Consider the following 21,685-nt stretch of genomic DNA (forward strand, 5'->3'; position numbering starts at 1 on the left):
ACATAATAACAAGTTTTTATTTAATAAAAATATTCATCTTAATATTTTAATAATTCCGAGTAACAAATTTGTATTTGAATGTGTAATGATACATACAAATAACAAAAACAAGTCTATTTTTTTTTAGGAACTAATTTAAATGCTTAATTACTTTCTATACACTGACCCAAGATTTATTTAGATTGTATATATTACCAAAAACATCACCAAAAAATTTTTATATTCAAATAAAATTGATAAGATTAATGTAGATTTGATCATGGATCGGGTTGAGTCAAGTTGATACAATATTTTAGACCTATTTTTTAGATATATCCCCTACTCAATTTGAAAAATAAGCTTAAAATTCTATTCAAACCCGACCAAAATTGAAAACACTAAACCTGAATCTGACTCGATTCGCCTATATTAATTTTTTAAAATTATTTTTATATAAAAATAAATTTAAAAAATATAATACATCGAATATACTAAAAACATTAAAATAAATGTTTCTCAATGAATTAAAAAATATTTATACTTAAATAACACTAAGATAATTGCAATATAACAAACAAATACCTCTAAAATATTAACAAAATTAACAATAAAATAAAAGTCATATAATATCCAAACAATAATAATAGAGTCAAATGACAACAAAACAACAAAAAAAAAATTAAACCGATTCAGACCGAACGAACGAAACCACAAAATCCTACTCAAAGCTTGATCCATTAAAAAAAACCTCTATTTTTTTGTCCAAATTCATTTTTTAGGATCATTCCCACCGAAACCTTCAAGTCCCATTAGTGCAAATACAATGGTTTAGGGTCGGTAGCAGTTGCAACCACTTACCGACTAATACTTTCGCCACTGTAATCATTACATGTTTCCTGAAATATTTTTCTTATTAATGAACTATCAATCACCACAAGCGTGATCCACACTGATAATTAAGTTGCTAAAACTTGCATCAAATCATTTAATATAACATTCAAAACAGTCATGACTTCCATTTCCGCTTATGCAATCTGCAATGTCACTAAAACTACTTTGGGCAAGCTTTAACTAAATCAAAACATAGAACATCATTAAATACTTGAAAATCCCTTTCATCTATGCTCACTATAGAGCAGAAGCACTAGCAAAGCACAGTTCAAGCAAAAATATATATATTCGAGGGGAAAGCAAGGGGCAAAAGGTGATAACATGGCCAATGGCACTCTCAACAGCCGTGGAAAAAAACTGTGTCCTCTAAATCTTGTTGAATGCAACAATGTCACAGCTTTGAATGTATTCATTGCGTGGCTCTGTCGTGAGGCACTCCTCTATAAGGGTATCAACTGAAACAAGATCATCCACTATGGTAAGCATGATCTGTAGCTTCTTGATGCCATAACCAACAGCAACCAGCTTTGCTGCAAATATTGAATTAAAAACATATATAATCATTAGGATAGGCACTGTATACAACATGTGCACCAACTACGCTACTTGGACTCTTCATTTTCTATAAAATACCCATGTCTTGTACATATACAGACATGAATGTAAAGATATAAATATACTTGTGCCGGACATATACATGTATCCAAAACTTGCCTTTCGAGCCCAAGTAACATAGGTGCAAATTGTTTTTGACACATATCTAAGATTAAAAGAAAGTAAAACCAAACCATACATGCTCCCCACAAAAGTCCAGGCATCTCAACGGATCGAACAGCTTCTTCCAACTTCTTCATATCAGTCTCATCATCCCATGGTTTAACATCCATGAGAACAGAGGACTTTCCACCTGCAAGAATCAATAATGTCAAAAGACTACAATAATCAAAGCAGCAAAACAATGCATCCTCTGTATGAAACGAAAATGGAAGGGTCAAATTACTTTAATCAACAAACTACTTACTTTCTTTCTTCTTAGCTGACTTCTTTGCAGCTTCCCTCTCCTCTGCAGCCTTCTTATCCTCCTCTGTCTCATCACCGAATAGATCCAAGTCGTCGTCATCATCTGCAGCCTGTCAGCATAAAACAGGTAAAACAATTAACAAAGCAATTGAAACAACAAAACTGATAATCAGAGGAAGAATGCCAGAGGTTATTATCCCCAGCATTAACATTTTGTTATGAATAAGCTTCAAAGTTACTAGCACTTTTCTAAAGGCAATTGCTTTTCTTTTCTTTGGGTATATTTGAGGAAGCAAAGGGAAAAAGAGAAATCAAATTTTAAAACTTAAACTCGAGGAGAGGAGACAAATCAGGACGAGACCTATATATTTATGAAGTTTCCAATTCATACAATCAAATTACAATTAAAACTAATAGCAAAACAGACTGATTGTCAGAGCTTGTTGAATAGATTACACATGCAGGAGTTTCTTTTTCCTCAAAGAAAAAAGAGAGCAAAATTTAGTATGTTTTATTCAAGAGGTGATTTAACTGAGTATTAGGAAAAATCCTAATGCTCATCAACTAAATGTTCAATCTTTCAATAAATAAACTATTTAGTATCTTGCTGATATACTCTGTAGGCTATAATATTTAACTATAGTTTAAAGGTGAAATTTCACTCTACCAAAGTCTTACATTTGATAACTACAAATTAAACTATGACATTCTCAACCCTCCATTAATAAGAGCCGATCGAACAAAAACTTAACATAACTATAAAATTGGGTCCAATAAGTCAACTTGAAACACACCTCAGCTTTAGCAGACTCAGCTGGAGCAGCTTTGCCACCAAACCCAACGCCAACAGCTTTGCCAGGGAAGCTAAAAGCAAATTGAAAACAATTATGGGTTTTCTAAGACATAATCTTCAGACTCAATAAATTTTGCAAATACGGATCATGCCAAGCAAAGAAAAACTCTTATCCTAAAACAGGGTATCATGAACACAACAAAATGAATAAGAAACATTACCTGGCCGCAAGTTGAGAAGAAACAGAATTATACCACTGGCTAACATTGGGGAAAGAATCACCAGGGTTCTTCAGAACAGCAGCATAAACTTTTATGTCATCCTTGGTCAGCTTATTCCTGAAATAAAATAAAAGAAAAAGAAAAAAACAAAATTCCCATAAATATTTCATTACTAATACTAAAAAAATTCAAAAAAAAAAAGGTTTAGTTCGGGGAAAATAGGAAGAAGATAGATAGGGAACTTACCCAGAGATGTAAGATTTTCCAGAGAGGAAGTCATTAAGAGCTTTAAGACCAGACTCGGTGTGGAGATTTGAGAAAGTGACGGCCATTGGGTATTAGAAGAAAGAAAAAAAGTGGGAGAGATGAGGAGATCTGAGCAAAAAGGAAATGAAGCCGGAGAGACGAGTTGAGAACGATAATGAGTGATATATATATGGCGGAGTCACATTGTGAGGCTACTAAAACCCTAGATATCGCAAGTGCAATGGCATATTCCAATTTTAATAAAAAAGATATTTTTAAAATGTTTAAATTAAAGGGATAAAGAAATTTTTAGTCCTCCAACTTGATAATTGTTTCAAATTAGCCCCTTAACTTTTTTATTTGCATTAATCCTTGAACTCGACAACTTTTTTCAGTTTTGGTCCATATTCAGATAATAACATAGACAAAAGAAATTCAAGCACCAAGTTGAAAAAGATTATCGAATTCAAAAACTAAATGTTTCATTACCTCGTAATTAAATGTAAAATCATTTTGTTGAGTTAATAATGTGTAATGGTTAAGGTATTTAGTTGAATTCAAATATTCATATAATATAGAGAAATAGATTTTGGTAAAAAAGAGCTCACTTAAAATATCAATCCGACTCAGTCTCTACTATTCAATATTTGGATAGTCTAAATTTTTTTAAGTTTTACATATATATTTTTTTATTTTATGTATTCTACATATTTTCTATACATATATTATATTAATATAAAAGTAGAGATGTGTATATCTAAATTCATTAAATAATCGAATTATGTATGATATCAATTTTATAAGTAAATCTGAACTATCTTCGTTTGTTTAAATAATTATATTTTAAAATTCAATTAAAATATAAATTAAACTATATATTTTAATTATTTATTATTGTTGTGAGGAATTGATATTCTCAAATATATATATATAATTCTGAACAAAATAATTACTTTTTAATACTTTTTATTAACATCACTTTAAAAAACTTTAGTGTTAAATTAAATATTAAAATCAAATTTAGATATTAAATTTAAGAAAAAAACTCAATTATGAAATTAAACATTCAAACGACACTAGTAACTCTGGATTTAAATGTTTTTTTTATGCCTACCTACCATGTTTAGACATGGAAAAGGCAATTTTTTTTATAGATAAAGACACCTTCAGGGATGCATAAAATGGTAGCCTTATGAAGTTGTGTTTTTGTTCACAAAAAAAAGGCAGAAATTACAGAGCTGTAAAGCAAGCATAATACAAAACTAAACAAGAAGCAGGTAATGTAAAGAGATACAAATTACAAATTAATGTGTGAGTTGAGCATCGGAAAAAGATGCATCTTGAAGCTGAATCACTTCATTAAAATCCACGTATTTACCCTTCAAAAACTCAGAATACCATTTAGCAGAAAGCTTAGGGACCCTTCTCAAACCTGGGTCCTCCAAGTCTACATAGTATAGACCATAACTTGATTCATAGCCATCCAATAATTCAAATAGATCCATGAAGGACCATGTGAAATATCCTCTCGTATTCGACCCGTTCCTTCATGTGGAAGTTCAAGAATTTCCATCAAATAAGTGGAAAAAAAAAAGAGAGAAGAAAAACATTTTTAAAAGGAAATCAAGATATCTATTTGTATAGAAATTGAATCTAAAAATATTTTATTTTCTTCTTTAAATAGGTTAGGTCAACTTAATCTGACTCAAAGTATAGGAACATGAAATTCTATCCGGACCCAAACCATGTAAAGACATTTCTCAAGCCTGCATGAGTGAACCTGATTTTACACACAAAAATGGATCAATCTCTTCTAAATCTATATTAGTAATAGTAAATTGATAAGGCTCGAGTAAAATGAAATGTCCAGAAAACGAGCTTCTTCTTTTTTTTAACCTTATTTTTGTACAACTGCTAAAGAATATCCTAATTACCGCCAATTTAGCTATGAGGTGTGGGGGAGAATTTTGAAGGTAGAAAAGAAAAACAAAATAGGAACAGAGACATATATACCTTATGGCATCAAGCACACTTCCAATATATGCATTCAAAGACTTCACCCTTGGCCAGTCTTCCAATGAAGAATTCTGTCGAGTCCTTTGACCTAACACATGTTCACATATATACATATACATATATATCATTTAGCCTTAGTAACAATATAAAACGGAAAAAGATCACCAAAAATGAGAGAGAGACCATTTTCATGGATATAGATAGGAGGGTTTCCATAAGCTTCCTTGACATACTCTAGTAACCCTTTGAGGGCCCAAGGTGTAACAGAAAACTGAGTCAAACAGTAGCAGGTTAGTGATACATTAAAGTAACACACTAACACTACAAACTAAGATCCTTAAAAGCTTTGGTGTAATGGTGTCTAACCCACCTCGAATTTTGATGCATTATGTGGGAAAGCTGCAAGAATGAGAATGTAAGTTCACAACAATTGAAAGATTAAAGCCCATAAAAGGAAAAAGGCTGCCCAGAGTCAAGACATCTACTCTGGATTCATTTTGCAGGATGACATACGAATTAGTTCTATGGCCATATCCGCTGCAGGGTCTCTGTGCTCCATTTCTAAACTGCTAGGCTGGTCCTTAACAGACATCGTGTTGTAAAAGTTAAGCCCAATGAAATCAAATGACCCTTTGACCTGCTTGGATTCAGAACTGGTGAAGGCAGGCAACCTTGAACCAGCATTCTCCTTCATTGACCTAGGATAGTCCCCATAAACCAGGGGATGCATAAACCTGAAATATAGAGGGGGAATTGATTACTACAATAAAGTATGCCAAGAACAATATAATGGGGGATTTTAAAGATGATACAAGGCAAATTCTTACTAGAGCTGCATCTTACCAACCAAAATAGAAATCATTGGCCCTTTGAACAGCAATTATATCTTCAGTTGTGTTTGTTAAAGGAACAAACCAATAATTGAAGAGGTTAAACCCTACAAGTCCATGTTGCTTTTCCTGCATTAATTTTTTCTTTGAAATGATCAACTAAAACTTGATATCTCAAGCAGCCAAGGAAGGAGCTGGGGTTCTTGCTTTTCAGATCCTTACCTGGTGTTTTTTCTTGTATAACTTTGCCACGGCTGCATGTGCTAATAAGATATTATGAGCTGCCAGATATGGCTCGGTTGATGAGTTGCCTTTGGAACAATTGAACGGAGAAGGGGCAGAGCATCGCTGAGGAGGCTCAAATCCAAGGTCATAGCCTCCTAAAACGAACACATTGGCCTCGTTTACGGTAGTCCAATACAAAACCCTATCTCCAAACTCTCTGAAGCATATGTCTGCATATGCTGTAAAATCTTTCCTGTACAAATACATTAAACCTTCTCTTTATTAAAGAAAGATGTATTATGGAAAAGAAAAATATATTCATTAGTTACAACATAATGATGGAAACTTTACACAATTTCCCGATTAAGCCATCCTCCATACTCATCTTCGAGTGTCTGTGGCAGATCGTAATGATGTAACGTAGCATGTGGTTGGATTCCTGCAGGTAGCCAACAAGCCATACATATATCAACAGAAACGAAGTTTGTCCTTTGTTTAAACAAATAACAAACAAATTGGTATTAGCCATAAGCTCTAACCATTTTTGATTAGCTCATTAATAAGATTGTTGTAATATTGCAAGCCCTTTACATTGACAGGTCCTCTTCCATCTGAAGAGGAAAAAGAAAAATTAGCGTTTCAGTTGGGGAAAAAGTAAAACATAAATAGCCTTCAAGTGGTTAAAATGGAGCATAGATGACATTTCATACTGGGGATGAGCCTTGACCATGAAATGGAAAATCTGTAGGCTTCCAAGCCTGTATCTACCATGAGTCCAACATCTTCCTGCAAGAGATCGACTTGTAATTAACTTCATCGTTCATCATTTTCTAGTTAATCAAGTCTATCCTGCAGTACCCACTATAGTTGTTCATGGATAGAGGATCTCTACGTGACTTAACAAACTCCAAAACTAATTCAAAAGAAAGAGGAAGGTTTGCGAACTCATGGCTTAACCCAGTTAGTTCATGCAGGCTGATGTGGGATTCAAATCCCAACATTTGCAACTCTTTCCTCTATGATCTCCTTTGTATCAAAAAAGAAAGTGAAAAAGGAAGGTATGCAATAGGATAATTCAATAACCATGTGTACCTTGTACTTGTGATACCCATCACAAGCTATGTCTCCATTGCCTTCGTTAAAATTCCCTGAGGCAATTAATCAGACATAGTTAAGCCTCATATCATCATATAATATCTCAAATTTATCCCTTTAGTTGAATGATGATTGATAAAAGTATCGTTGGTATTTAATAGGTTTGTAATTTGAGTCTTAGTCCATGGAGAATAAAAGGATTTCCTAGATATTCCAAGACCTCGCTGGTTTCAAGCAAGTCCCCCAGGGGGGAAGAAATATTGAGAAAAGTTCCCCCAGCATATGCATATGAGAAATCTGTTTGTGTTTGCTCTATGAGCAACGATTTGAGATTGGAATTGCTTCCCTATAGATACAACCTTCTGAACTATACATACACAGAGAAAGAAAATAAGACATAAACAAAGCAATATGAAGGAAATTTAGAAAGTAAAAATCATTCAAACCTTCAGCATGGACAAAAGTATCCCATATGCTAGGCGTCCTACCATCTTTATCAGCCGCACCTTCATACTTTTTCATTTGTCATTTGGCAGCACATAGTTCAAGTGCATTAATATTAGTTTAAAAAATTCCATATATATTATAAAATGGAAAACAGAAACAGACAGGCCTCACCTGATAGGCTGAAGTTGATGCACCGAAAACAAAGCCCGGTGGGAAGTCACTTCTGCTACATCCACCACCACCACCCACAGCTGCAAAAACTACAAATTTTAACTGAAAAATGAAGAACAAGTTAAAACCCAGATTTAATTTTGCGGCATCCATGTCTCATGAACTCTAAAAATAATTAATGCAACTCATCAACTAGTATTTTGTTCTTTCAAGTTAGAAGCTGTGGGGTTCTGGATATTGAATCGTTGGAGGGAGTTAGATGTCGGGCTTCTTCGGCTGTACACGTTTGTTCCACGCGTCCAATATCCCTGGATTATATTATTCCCTGCTCCATCACATATTCATCCCATTATTTTGACTCTAGCCTCTAGGTACGATGAAATAAAAATAAGAACCATAGAAAATTTAACAAGTATAAAATTTTTGTCAAATTGATAAAAAATTATAAATGTCGAGGATTATAAAAATTATTTTACCTTTTCCATTTTTAATTTTAATGATAAAATTAAATTGAGAAGCCAAAATTTATAAATAAGAAAATACAAAGATAAGAGTATAAAATTTGAAACCTTCAAAAGAACTCATTTAATATTGTTGATGACCATTTTTGTGGTCAAAATACGTTTATCTGTTTAACCATAAACACAATGGTGAAAATTACAGAGATCATCGAACCAATGGTGAAACTTCATTATTTCTCTTTCAATATCTTTCTACAATATTTGGTACAACAAAAATGGTTCATGTACATAGGGATTTTGATGTTACAATAATTATCACGTATTCAACACCTGTCTGACAAACTTGAGATATAATAAGTGAATTCGTCCGAGATAAAAAGAAGAAAGAAAAAAAGAAAACAAAATTTCTCAACGTGAATTTGCAGTTGGAACTCTTGCCTTGTGAGGGCTATTCATATGCTTAATCCCTTGAGAATGCAGCCTTGCTGGTGACTGTTGAGGTGGTGTTCTTGGTGTATCCATTGTTGTATGGATTCGTTCTAACGAAACCCGAACATCGGCCATGGAAGGCCTGTTCTTCGGATCCGTATGTAAGCACTGCAATGCGAGAGCAGCCGCTGCTTGTGCTCCTTTCTTAGAGTACTGTCCCCCAACCTTGTATCCATAATCCTTAGCATTTTCCTATTGTCACCTAGGAAGGGTTTTGCCCACTCCACCAGAGTTTCTTCCGACAAACCAGCTCGGTCATCATCCATTACCCGTCGTCCCGAAAGTAATTCTAATAGTACAACACCGAAGCTGTACACGTCACTCTTTGGGGTCAGACGACCTGCAATGTTTAAACTAGTCCGTTAGTTGGATCGATACCCCTAAGTCGAAAACCAAATGCTAAGAAAACAAGTTTGAGAAAACAAAGATGATATCAATGATTATATCAATGCACCAAGATGGTAATGTTTCCCAATATCATCTCTTTCATGATCTTTATATCTTCCAACCCGAAATCGTTTTTGTGTCGACTATAGCTATAGTTGCCTGTATTGCAGACTGCAGTTAGTTTCACCTCTCAAAGTTTCTCTTTTAATTTAATTCCCCCAACAGGGAAACAAAACGGTAGCTGGTATGATCATGTGTATTAAACGTTTCAAGTTCAATAACTCCTACCCTCTGGAAAAAACGTAGGAAGAAGCAGAAAAATATATAGCCACGTGGGCCAAAAAGCATGCTGTTTGTTGGAATCTAGGCGTCCCAACTCACTGCTAAATGTGATCCGTTTCCCGAACTTATTCGTAAAAGAGGATTCAAGAGTAGTATTCAAAAGAAAGATGATGGACACCTGTTGCTACATATTCAGGGGCTGCATAACCTTGAGTGCCTACAACTCTGGTTGAGACATGGGTGTTATCGCCAGTTGGACCATCTCTTGCCAAGCCGAAATCTGAAAGCTTTGCATTGTAGTCCTACATGAATTTATACAGCAGCAGCATTAGTCATTCAATTAAACGTTTGATCAATAGAAAGATCTCAGCTATACAAGTCAATCACAAGTCAGAACTTTCCCAGGCATCAGCATACCGAATCGAGAAGAATGTTGGAAGCCTTTAAATCACGGTAGATCACATTAGCATTTAAACTATGTAAAAAGGACAATCCCCGTGCGACACCCCTAGCAATGTGCATCCGCGTAGCCCAGGAAATCGGTTGAACACTTTCTGAAAGAAGAAAAACATTAATGGTTAGCCAAACCGTAACACTATAGCGGCCCTGAACAAGGCTTCCACGGATGGGAGCCAACCGTGTCCATACTGTTTAACTCCGTACTTTTATGCGGCAATGCCGCAATGGAACAGACTATAGGGTTTAAGATAGATAAATGGAAAAAAATGAGCAAAATCTGTAGAAAATGAGATGCTTACTTCTAAATAAATGATTCTCCAAACTTCCCTTTGGCATAAACTCATAAACCAAAAGCCTATTCTCATCCTCTGCACAATAGCCAATTAGCTTCACAAGATTTTCATGGTGAAGCTGACCCAAATAGTTAACTTCTGCCTACAAGGTTTATCAGAGAGGAAATCAGGTACACATATGAAGTTGAAAAGAAAACAAAATCAAACGAAGAAGAGGAAATAAAACTTGTAAACTGGAGTACATACAAGCCATTCCTTGTGGCCTTGAAAGCTTTCTGCCGCAAGTCTTTTGATGGCTACAACAATTCTAGTTCCGGGCTTGGTAGGAGCCAAAGTGTTCTCATCAAGCCAACCTTTGAAAACGCATCCGAATCCTCCCTCTCCGAGAAGAGTCTCCGACCGGAAGTTTTTGGCGGCAGTTTTAAGATCAGAATAGCTAAAAGCTTTGAGATTGCTAGAAACAGATGTATCAACATTGAGATTGCTGGAAACTGGTGTATGAGTCTTTGAACCACCTAAAATAACAAATAGCAGAAGCTATAAATGTGTTGCCCTCTAAACCATATATGAAAGCTGCACTTTATTGTTGATGAATATGTGAATTAGGCTCAGAATTCATCGTCTTTAGTTGCTTAAAACACACAGCTACTGGACCCCTTTGTAAGATTCAGATCAAATACATAGAACTGAGGATTCCATCAAGAAATTGAATGGGGATTAATCCATTATAAACCAAGTGAATTTTGCAAGATCTTTGCTGGGGGCAACACATAAAGAACCCAAGCTACACAATCCATGATGTATACGTGTGAAAATCTTAATTTTAGACAAAGAAAAGAAGAGGAATTGAATGAACAGACCTGAAAAGTTAGTGGAAGAAGCATGACCGCACTTAGCAGGTTTAGGCCAACAAATTCCCATGGGAGTGGATGAGATAACAAGAAGAAAGAAATGGTCAAATCATGAGGAAGGTAATTAAGTTGTATTTCTCAACGAAAATGATGAACCATTTAAAGAGTCGAAGAAAAAAATATGGTAAGAGAAGAAAATAAGCCAAAAGTCCAATTTCCCATTGAAAGAGAGGCATCTGAATGAACAAGTAGTCAATGGAAGATGGTGACCCAAACCAAAGCAAAGCCTAGGCTGAACTGGATGTAAAATATCTACGCTGTTTTCATATTAAATAAAATTTATTATGGAAACCCATTGCTGAATTTTGTACCTCACATAATAAGCGATGATATTTTGACTATTGACTTTAAACTAACTCCATGTGCCCTACCGTGTTGAATAGGTAAAAGTGTGCTTTTTTACCTAAATAATATAAAAAATAAAATTAATAATTGATATGGCCCAAGAGATTATTTATCAAAATGGTATAGTTTTACTCGTGCAGTTTGTTAAATCGGCGACACTGAACTGAAATGTAATGATCTAAAGTATTCAAAGATTTGATATGCAAAATTTTCATCTTGAGTGGCTGCTGGAAAAAAAAAATGGAAGGAGCTGGCGGTAGAAGTGTGCATGAGTCGGGCCGAGTCGGGCTCAACTAAAAATTTAGGCCCGTTTGCTAGGCCCGGGCTCGGGGCCTAAAATTTTGCCCAAGCCCGACTCGAATAAAAATGTTAAAACCCAGCCCGACCTGGCCTGCCCATATTTATTTTTATATTTTTTATATAATTTTAAAAAATATATAATACATCAAAAATACTAAAAACATCAAAATAAATATTTCCCAACAAATTAAAAATAAATTTTTAAAAATATGTATACTTAAATAACACTAAGATAGATGCAACTTAACAAGCAAATGTCTCTAAAATAATAACAAAATTAACAAATATCTTTAAAATAATAACAAAATTAACAATAAAATAAGTTTTATACAATATCTAAACAATAACAACAAAATAGTAGCAACATAATAGTAAAATAATGACAAAATATATTTAAAAAAACATATTTTTTGTCCTTTAGTGAATTCGGCAGGGCCCGGGCCAAAAATGCCTTACCCGAGGCCCGACCCATTTTTTAAATGGACCTTATTTTTTTGTCCAAGCCCATTTTTCGAGCCTATATTTTTGTCCAAACCCTCCCACATTTCGGGCAGGCCTTCGGGTCGAGCCGGGTGGCTCAACCCATGAACAGGTCTAGTTGGCGGCACCAAACCTTAAATGGCTAATTCCCTTGTAAACCCTTCTTATTTATTTTTTTTTTCTTTTTATTCTCCTTCAACTCACTACATTGTATTTAAACAAATCTTTAACCTATTTTTGTAGTTAAATAAACCATTAACTTATGATTTTTACTCATAAAATCCATTTATTTTAATATTAAAGTAAATATATTTTACCAATATTAAAGGGGTTTTTAGTATATTAGCCCTGCTAGACTGTATGTTATTGAACCTCGCACCTGCATTGCAGAATTTGTTTGATTATTGTCAATGCTTAAGAATCAATGAAAACATAGATGGAAGGCTAATATACTAAAAAGTGCTTAAACTATTATACTTTGTTTAAACAAGCTTTTATACTATTTTTGTAGTTAAATAGTCCCTCAAACTATGGATTTTACCCATAAAAGTCCTCAATTTTAATATTAAAGTAAAACTATTTTTAAAAAATATAAACTAATTCGCATTTTATGTTGGTGTGAATTTAATAAAAATAGTTAAAAAAATAAAAATTTTAAAATTTCTTGAGAGTGCTTATATACATGACATTCTTAACTACTCTTTTGAAATTTTTATTACTTTTTTAGATTTTATGTTGATGTTAAAGTATATATAATTTTTATTGCATCAACAAGAAATTAAGATAAGAGTTTGAAGTTCAAAATATATTTACTTTAATATTAAAATAAAGGGCTTTTATGAGTACAAATCATAGGTTTAGAGCTTATTTAACTAAAAGAATAGATTGAGGGCTTGTTTAAACACAATGTAGTGAGTTGAAGGGAATAAAAATATATATAATGAGGGTTTACAAGACAATTAGCCACATTTAAAGTTTGGTGTTGCCACCATACTTTCACTTTTTTTTTCTAACAGCCACTCAAAATGAAAAAGTTGCATATTAGATCCTTAAATACTTTAAATCATACATTTCAGTTCGATACTGCCAATTTGATAGGCAATACCAATAAAACCATACAATATTAGTAAATAATCTCATGGGCATACCATTTTAATTATTAATTTTATTTTTTGTATTGATAACTATATTAATTTTTAACGGTACAACCCATTAAAATTTTAACATAAAAGGTAAAATATAATTTATGTAATAATTTATTCCTTTTTAATGAAAAGGTCAAATGCAAATATAAGGTAGTTTTACCCTTTTGAATACGAAACTGTTGACCCTTTCCTTTCTAATTCCTGTTTGCTCTAAAAACAACAGTATTTGATTCATTCTAACAAACGTCTACGTCAGATGATAGATTCAGTGGATAAAGTAAGATAGGCATCATATCTTATAATGTTTTATACAATATACGTATAGTCCGTAGCAAGCCTGGCGGCTATTTGTTTTATTTGATTTTGGGTTTAGTTATTTTGTAAAAACACCTTCTTCTTTTTTGTATTTTTAATGTTGTTTCATAGAAAAATATTTGATTAGCGAAAACAACAATTTTCTAAAGAACATATATGTTCTACTTTTTCTCTAAAGTCAATAAATCATCCGAAATAAATTAAAATAGAAATCCCACCTTGAGGGTATATTTATTTTCTAAAAAAATAATTTATCGAAAATATTTTTTACATTTATTTTATGAAAAAAACCTTATTTAAGTCCATTCTTTTTCAAATCCAATTCCCTTTCTGAAAAGGGTAATTTTTTTTAAAAATCTCTCTTGATTTTTATATAAAAATTTAATTTAATCAAACACAAGTTATTAATAACAAATTTTTAGTTTCTATTTTTGAAATATTAAAACATTGATTTTCTTGTATTATAATTTTTAATATTATTAAGCAAATTTATTTATTATTTTGAAAAAAATACTTAATGTTACAATTTTGTTTTAATAATAAAATTTTAACATTAATATTAAATTTTAATTTTAAATGATTTTTTAATATTGTATTAAAAAATTCTATTAATATTTTAATAATAAATATATATTACAATTAATGAATATTTACTAATAAATTATTTTAATAATATAAATGAGTCTCTGTCACTTTAAAAAGAAAATATTTGTTTAAATTATTCTTAACATTATTTATCGTTTCCAACTACAATGAGTTCTTCTAGCTCTAATATATTACTATCCACTTCCATATATATATATATATAATTCCAAATTAAGTTTTACTTAATCAAATGCTTCTATAATATTTCGCAATAAATATAATTTATAATGTATTTGTTTTACTGAAAATAATTTTTAAAAATAAGTTCAAAAAGAGGCTCCGGCTCAGTTGATGATATTGTTAATAAAGATAGGATTGGGCAAGGGCTGAGACCGGAAATTCGTTGGTTTGGTTCCGAAGAACTCAGTTTTAAGCAGAGGGCTTGGATATTCTGATGATTATTTTCCCTGCGAAGGGTGAGAAGCACTTACCTCTGCTACTGATGCGAAAATGGCGTTTGAATGGATGGAGGGAGACGAACAGAGGCTGTTTTTGCTTTCTCTTTAGGTTTTCTGCTTTTGTTTGAATTAGGGTTTATTTTGTTTTTTCGGGTGCACCGTTTGGTGGCCCATTTGTTGGTGAATAGCTGCCTTTGCTGATTCTTGGATTTGTGGCCTGTTCGGTTCTTCATTATTTTAATAACATCAGTAGATTATTTTTTTTAAAAATAAGTTCAAAAACTGTATTAAATAATAGAAAATATTCTACTAAAATCATCCTAATATAAAAAATATTAATTTTTCTAAAAAACTAATCCATTTTTCAAAAATCATTTTCTAAAAATCTAAAATTGAATGTATTAACAAGTTTGAGGGTCGTGCTATTTTTGTTTGAAATTTAAAAATAAAATTTGAGTATAACGTTATATTCTTTTTTGGTACATTAAAAATTGGAGAAGACATCAACAGTGATCATCCGATTAGGATACTGTTTTATTATAATAAAAGCATTTTTCATGTCTATTTTACTACATCTTCAATGTTTGTAGCCGAGTAGGATTTTCTATTTATACAACAAAAGATGATTATTAACTCAACAGTGTTGGACTACATTTTTGTACCCTTAGCATTGCGAGTTGTGAGGCCGGTACTAAGGGCCTGAAGCGAGGAGTAATTAGCGTTGGGCTGGTCCGGTAAAATACTGAAATGGAGTTGGAACTTCATCGGCCGTAAAAGGCCCATCAGGGTGAAAGGTCTTGACTTGAGAAGAAAGAAAACTGGGAACACAACACAGAGAAAATTATATTTAACTAAGGCCGAGCAACGTAGAAGAAGAAGAAACAGAAAGGAAGAACAACAACCAAGTGTGAGAAGTAGGAAAAGCAAGTGCAAGGAAGAGAAGAAAGATGAGCAGCATTGGAACTGGTTACGATCTCTCAGTCACCACTTTCTCTCCCGACGGCCGCGTTTTTCAGATCGAGTACGCCTCCAAGGCCGTCGATAACAGTGGGTTCGTCGTTCTTCTTTTTTCACTAATAATTATATACACATTCTGCTATTTTTAGGTTCTCAATTATCTTTATTTTTCAGAACTGTAATTGGAATAAAATGCAAAGATGGGATCGTTATGGTATGCTTCTTTTTCTTTTTCTTTGATTGCTTATTTTGAATATAAAATAGTTTCGTTAAAACGGATACTGCTTTTTCAAGGGAGTGGAGAAGCTGATAGCATCAAAAATGATGTTACCTGGCTCTAATCGTAGAATCCTTTCCGTTCATCGTCATTCCGGCATGGTATTCCCTAGTTTCCTCCCCCGTTTTTTCAGCTTGTAACTTCAATTTATTGCATCTTTAGCCACATTGTTATTTTTCAATGCTAGCTTTGGAGTCTTAGTCTCTCGCTCTCTCTTCCCCCTGATATTGTATGCTCGAATTTAGGCAGTAGCTGGATTAGCAGCTGACGGCAGACAAATTGTGGCCCGTGCTAAATCTGAAGCTACTAGTTATCAAAGGTCTGTATTTATTTTTCTCCTGTACATCAATTTCTTAAATTCAGCTTTAATTATGTTGTTATGTTTTCACCTAAATGTAATTGTATTTTGTTGGTGGTGGACCTGGTGGTTTAGTGTGTATGGTGAACCCATTCCTGTCAAAGAACTTGCTGAACGCGTTGCAAGTTATGTCCATTTATGCACTCTTTACTGGTGGCTCAGGCCTTTTGGCTGTGGGGTAATTCTAGGAGGTTATGATAGAGATGGACCCCAATTATACATGGTTGAACCGTCTGGCATCTCCTATGTAAGTTCATTTATTGCGAATGGGGCTTCATTTTTCTTCATTTTTCTTGTTGCTAGTTCTATCGGTATATTTATCTTCTTTGCCAGTCAATAATGTATTTCTTCCTGTATAGAGATACTTTGGTGCTGCAGTTGGGAAGGGAAAACAAGCTGCCAAAACGTAAGATTCAAACTATTTCTTTCATGTGGAACTTAGAGGATGACTTTTAATGGAAGTCATTTTGTCATGCTATCTAGTTAGATGAGATCAAAGATTGGAGCATTATATATTCTGTACTTTTACTTGTTTCCATCTCAACCAGTGAAATCTAGTATAGAATTTGGATGCAATGGTCATCCTGTTGAAGGGTCTTCTAACGATATAATTTTCCCCTTCTTATATCTTGTCTTTTATGAAAACCAATCAGCAAAGGATATATTCCTGTCATTCTCTCGAATTGTTAAGATTAATCCCCCAGCTATGCTTTCCTTCAATATTGTGATCTGCCCCTTTTTTTCTAATAGAGCAAAATTGGATGCATCATAGAGAAACCTTTACAGTTTGAAATAAAAAACTCTCAATGGAGAGCAAGAGAGTCCTAATCCAAGTTTGAATTAGTCAGATATAAGAAAAAGGTACAAAAATGTGGAGTGGATGAAGCAAGGTGGATTAAGGAAAATGATAACGACTCAATGTGTCCTTTACATCAAACTGGTTGGTCCTAGCTACATGAAATGGTTTTATCCATTCTGTTTGTTTTGGTGCTGTGTACTCCGATGGATATAAAAAAGTTAAAATCTTTCTTATTATCACAACCTTTGTAATCTTTGGTTATCTCTTTCTCTCTGCATTCATCTTCTAAGCATCTGATAATTTAATGGCTGAATCGATTGTGGACAGGGAAATTGAAAAGTTGAAGCTGTCTGAAATGACATGCAGAGAAGGGGTCATTGAAGTAGCCAAAATGTGAGTTTTGGCTATCTTAATTCTTCCTGTTTTTGTTCTAATATGCTTATTTTGATTCTGGGGACGTTAATTGTTGGTTCTAAAATTTTATGTGCACTTTTTTTTTCTTAATCTTCACTTTTGAAGATTCTTGCTTGAACTGTCATTTTAAATGCTGTTCTTTGTTGTCTTTGCATTAGGCAACAACATCAAATTGGTTTTCTTATTCTCTGTTAATTTGTCTATCTTTGCGATGTCTCTAGCTTACCACGATGTATGACTCTCAATGTGGGGTAAGATTTATGTTTTCCCTGATGAACTAGGGTACATGCATGCTAAAACTCAACTACATAGTATGGTAGAAATTAGCTGCCTAGAGTTTAACGTAACTTTAAGCTTTTGTTTTACCTCAAAAGAGATCATTTTACAAAGATGTTCTAAAAGATTGTCTTAAATTTAATTCGTTTCCTCTTTCATATTGCTAAAGCTGTTGGCTACTGAAACTGTAACGCAGAGTATATAAAATAGTTTAATCCTGTGGCAAATCTGATTTAACACCTTCGGCCTTGGACCTGCGGTGGAAACATTTACTTACGTCATTAAGTAAGAACTAACTATATAAACCTTGTTTGGATTATGGATTTGTGTGTGTGTGGTGCCCTACTATAAGATCCTACTTGCCAAAGAAAAGTCTTATTTCTCTCTTATCCAAACACCAACTAAAAGCAACCTCAGTTCTCTGGCAATAGTAATAGTTTATGATAACGTGTTTGGATTATGGGTTTTTGTTTGAGTGCCTTCCACAATATGACCCTACGTATTACAGTTAGGGAATAGTTTAATTACCCTTCCACTGAGTTGGCAATAAATACCAGTAGTGTTGCCATTTTCTTGCAGTTCATAAAATTCAAAACAAAATTTGAAGTGAGCAAGAGAACTGTAAACTTCTAAGATGGAGGTGCAAGAGGAGTACTTTCTTTTAATGTTAAATTTTCATATTCATCATGCATTGCCATACGTGGTATTTTCTTACTTTTCTCTCTGAATGCAAGTTTTCAATGCTAGTACTAGATGTTAACCATGCGAGTCATTTGTGAACAGCATATACAAGGTACATGACGAAGCAAAGGATAAGGCCTTTGAACTTGAGATGAGTTGGGTCTGTGACGAGTCCAAGCAACAACATCAAAAGGTAATTCTTACCGTCTCTTAATATGGTATTTGTTTCAACTTTCTAACTAGCTAGAACAACAAAATGATGCCCTTGTTGTCCTAGACAATGTTGGTTGCATGAAATTGACCTTGCCATTTTGCTCATTTAAGACCATATACTAGGATTTGAAAAAGTAGGGTATTTTTATTCTTTTACCCATGTCTTTCTGGCCACTTTTGACACAAGAATCTCCCATTGAATGACATGATGGAAGTGATTCAGGATATCTTAGGGACTAGGGTTTAAAGTTCAATAACCGGAAAAGCAATAAGCTTGAATTAATTGCATGTCTACCCCTTAATAGAAAGTACGTTAGTTTGTATAGACCCTTAACTTGGACTCTAAGCCTACGTTTTTCCTTAAGAGTACCCAGGCCCATCACTCATGTCAGATGCATATTTGAATTTTAGTATAGATATATGACTCTACAAAGACCCAGATGAAAAAACACAGAAAAAATTGAACATATCTATGTCTGATGCATAATATAGCTCTGAGCTAACATGCTTGAAACTCAAGAAAATAGGGACACAACCTTTTTTTAATTGAAAATAGATAGCTTAAACAAACTGGACTAGAAAACAAAAACGTAATAGCGTAACGAAGCCAACTCTAAGATAAAACCTATATTATTTTAAAATACTAAATATAACCCTAAACTTATAAAATATTACAATTTTAAACTCCGTAAATATAACAAGATTAGCAAAATAAAATCTCAAGTAAACAAATCCGTGATTAGCTTCTTAGCTTTCTGCATCCAGGAGACATTTGTGGGCTTTCACCAAACATGTCAAGAACCAACTTGAAATCTTTCTCCTGCTTTATCTTCAATTGGGTTTACCTGCACTTTTTTTTGAATGCTTTTACATTTTATCCTCTATTTGCTTGTATGCTCAAACAATTACTTTAGCATGGCAGACCCATTTTCTTTTTCAGATACTGTCGCTTAGTTGCCTAAAGAAAGTAAAAATTAGGAATGTTAGCTAGCTTAACTAAATCATTGGCGAGACTTCGGTGCAATGAATGATTAATGACTCTTTGTTTCGATGTCATTAAATTCCTTTCACGGATAATTTATTGCACTATTCCCATATGTTTACATGTTTGTATTCATAAAAAATGTCGATGGTTGGATTTCAGGTTCCCGATGACCTTTTGGAGGAGGCTAAGGCTGCGGCTAGGGTTGCCCTAGAAGAGATGGATGCCGATTAAACATGAGTGGAGCCAGAATACTGTTGCAATGGTATTTTGATCTTCACTAATTTCTCATCTGTCATAAACTTGATGTTTGATTTATGATCTAAGTCATTGACTGGTTAAACATGTTTCCTTGTATTATTTCATCAAGAAGATCTGCCGGCTTTTTTATTAGGGCCTTTGATTTCGAACAACTACGAAATCCGTAACTGCCTTTGTTAAGGCATCAACTATGCAGTATGCACGGGGATTTAATATAAATATGTTCATATGAAAATATAAATATTAAAAAATGGAAAAAACACAAAAAAATATTGATTTAAAAATGTCAGAAAATTTTTATTAATACTGTAGACCTGTACGGATAGTTACCAAAGCCCAAGGGTTTTTTTTTTTGTTCAACGTATCACAGGCGAAGTTGAGATCTTAAAATTGATACGTAGCGCATCGAATCAATGTGGTTGAAATGCGAGTACGGTACCTACCCACCATATTGATGAAAAATGTAGGCCAATTACTTTGGTAACTGGATGGGAAGGACAGCGCAAGTAACAATCACTCACTGGAGACACAGACTACTCACTGGAGACACAGACTGTGATGTGATTTTAACGCGGAGGGAAAAACCAAGTGGTCCAATTTTCAAACCCCTTGGGAAGGGTGACAACTCTTTATTGAGAATAAGAGTGAGTTTAGATGGGCGGTGTGTTTATTTACGGTTAATGTAAAAATAGCGGTGGCGGTGAGATTAGATACTGTAGTGATACTGTAGCGTGAGACAAAAAGTAAGTTAAACGCATCGCATCGCATTCAATCGCCCATTTAAACCTACCCTAAACTTGAAAATGGATAAAAAGATCTGTCGTCAGTTCTGAGTAAATTTGTCCGTTTCAAAAAATTTGAGGTAACTTTCAAAAATAAATAATTAAAAATAATTAATTACAGTTTAATGTTTCTAACATTTAATTGGTATGATAATAGTTTTAATTTTCAAATTTTACATATTTTCTTAATTTAGTTTTAATTTAATAAACTTTTACTAATAATTTTAAAACATATATAAAATTTTAAAAGAATTCTCAAAATTGAAAATATTTAAATCTAGAAAAATAATACCAAATGAAATAAGAAAAAAATATAAAATCCAACATTAAACGTTAAATTTGATATATTTTTCCTATTTTATTATTCATGTTTTCTTTCTTCTTTTATTATATAATTATTCATGTTTTCTTAATTTTATTAAGATTAGTGAATTTGAATTTTATATTTATTCTTATTTAATTATTCATGTTATCTTAATAAAAGAATTTAATTTAGTATTTAACCTATATTGTTATAGGATTTGAATTAAAATATTAATCAAATAAAAATGTATTGAATATTATGGAAAAAACTACAAGAATAATAAACCAGGACAAGTATTTAAACCGTTACCATTCCTATAAATTATCAAAGAAAGCCCCTAAGTGATTTTCTTTTTCATATTTTTACTTGTGTTTTTCTTTCCTGACTTAATTTTGATCCTACTCATACACCCTCTTAATCGGGCTCTCCATAACTTTAATCTTTTTTTAATTTGGGTTTAATCTCATTTTTTTAAAAAGAACCATTTAGATAACAAATGTTAAAAAAACGATTTAATTGTGCTTCATATTATTATAA

At 33.0% G+C, this 21,685-nt stretch overlaps 3 protein-coding genes, 1 long non-coding RNA gene and 1 pseudogene across 5 annotated transcripts; 1 reads left to right on the top strand and 4 right to left on the bottom strand.

Annotated features, from left to right (window-relative positions):
* Nucleotides 1-935: 935 nt before the first annotated feature.
* On the bottom strand, nt 936-3,407 carry LOC121217629 (elongation factor 1-beta 2). The gene is made up of 6 exons (XM_041093348.1): nt 3,151-3,407; nt 2,905-3,021; nt 2,685-2,754; nt 1,892-2,000; nt 1,664-1,777; nt 936-1,400 (listed from the first exon to the last, which is right to left on the bottom strand). Exons 1-6 carry the CDS (start codon nt 3,234-3,236, stop codon nt 1,237-1,239), a joined length of 660 nt encoding a protein of 219 aa, XP_040949282.1. The 5' UTR covers nt 3,237-3,407; the 3' UTR covers nt 936-1,236.
* An 829-nt stretch (nt 3,408-4,236) lies between these two features.
* On the bottom strand, nt 4,237-8,318 carry LOC107959284 (beta-glucosidase 11). Of its 2 annotated transcripts, none has more exons than XM_041093347.1 (13): nt 7,935-8,318; nt 7,763-7,829; nt 7,314-7,369; nt 6,932-7,007; nt 6,761-6,832; nt 6,573-6,660; nt 6,219-6,474; nt 6,010-6,125; nt 5,680-5,900; nt 5,537-5,565; nt 5,350-5,437; nt 5,164-5,254; nt 4,237-4,695 (listed from the first exon to the last, which is right to left on the bottom strand). In XM_041093347.1, the coding sequence occupies exons 1-13, from the start codon at nt 8,085-8,087 to the stop codon at nt 4,455-4,457; spliced, it is 1,554 nt and encodes a 517-aa protein (XP_040949281.1). In that variant the 5' UTR covers nt 8,088-8,318; the 3' UTR covers nt 4,237-4,454. The 2 variants fall into 2 exon arrangements, with proteins under 2 accessions (XP_040949281.1, XP_040949280.1); XM_041093346.1 differs by having other exon boundaries at nt 6,010-6,140.
* A 285-nt stretch (nt 8,319-8,603) lies between these two features.
* On the bottom strand, nt 8,604-11,519 carry LOC121217630 (probable serine/threonine-protein kinase PBL2; annotated as a pseudogene).
* Nucleotides 11,520-15,376: 3,857 nt separating this feature from the next.
* LOC107906744 (uncharacterized) lies at nt 15,377-16,360 on the bottom strand. The gene is made up of 2 exons (XR_001686755.2): nt 16,133-16,360; nt 15,377-15,662 (listed from the first exon to the last, which is right to left on the bottom strand). It is a non-coding gene; the product is annotated as an uncharacterized lncRNA (long non-coding RNA).
* Nucleotides 15,656-20,191, top strand: LOC107906743 (proteasome subunit alpha type-3). The gene is made up of 9 exons (XM_016833842.2): nt 15,656-15,895; nt 15,976-16,015; nt 16,096-16,179; nt 16,324-16,397; nt 16,512-16,683; nt 16,796-16,842; nt 17,563-17,628; nt 18,709-18,799; nt 19,964-20,191. The coding sequence occupies exons 1-9, from the start codon at nt 15,792-15,794 to the stop codon at nt 20,033-20,035; spliced, it is 750 nt and encodes a 249-aa protein (XP_016689331.1). The 5' UTR covers nt 15,656-15,791; the 3' UTR covers nt 20,036-20,191.
* Nucleotides 20,192-21,685: the final 1,494 nt, after the last annotated feature.

This window comes from Gossypium hirsutum, chromosome D05 (assembly GCF_007990345.1).
Source record: "Gossypium hirsutum isolate 1008001.06 chromosome D05, Gossypium_hirsutum_v2.1, whole genome shotgun sequence".
In the NCBI taxonomy this organism is placed as follows: Eukaryota; Viridiplantae; Streptophyta; class Magnoliopsida; order Malvales; family Malvaceae; genus Gossypium; species Gossypium hirsutum.

What these genes read in the sequence shown, in the direction of transcription:
- LOC121217629 (XM_041093348.1), bottom strand. Translation starts at nt 3,236, where the DNA reads ATGGCCGTCACTTTCTCAAATCTCCACACCGAGTCTGGTCTTAAAGCT. An exon ending in GTCAGCTAAGAAGAAAGAAA is followed by an intron (nt 1,778 to 1,891) that starts GTAAGTAGTTTG and finishes TGATTCTTGCAG; the next exon opens with GTGGAAAGTCCTCTGTTCTC. An exon ending in TGGACTTTTGTGGGGAGCAT is followed by an intron (nt 1,401 to 1,663) that starts GTATGGTTTGGT and finishes CAATATTTGCAG; the next exon opens with CAAAGCTGGTTGCTGTTGGT.
- LOC107959284 (XM_041093346.1), bottom strand. Translation starts at nt 8,087, where the DNA reads ATGGATGCCGCAAAATTAAATCTGGGTTTTAACTTGTTCTTCATTTTT. An exon ending in TAATGAGCTAATCAAAAATG is followed by an intron (nt 6,661 to 6,760) that starts GTTAGAGCTTAT and finishes GGCTACCTGCAG; the next exon opens with GAATCCAACCACATGCTACG. An exon ending in TATCTATATCCATGAAAATG is followed by an intron (nt 5,255 to 5,349) that starts GTCTCTCTCTCA and finishes AACATGTGTTAG; the next exon opens with GTCAAAGGACTCGACAGAAT.
- LOC107906743 (XM_016833842.2), top strand. Translation starts at nt 15,792, where the DNA reads ATGAGCAGCATTGGAACTGGTTACGATCTCTCAGTCACCACTTTCTCT. An exon ending in AAGGCCGTCGATAACAGTGG is followed by an intron (nt 15,896 to 15,975) that starts GTTCGTCGTTCT and finishes TTTATTTTTCAG; the next exon opens with AACTGTAATTGGAATAAAAT. An exon ending in GCAAAGATGGGATCGTTATG is followed by an intron (nt 16,016 to 16,095) that starts GTATGCTTCTTT and finishes TGCTTTTTCAAG; the next exon opens with GGAGTGGAGAAGCTGATAGC.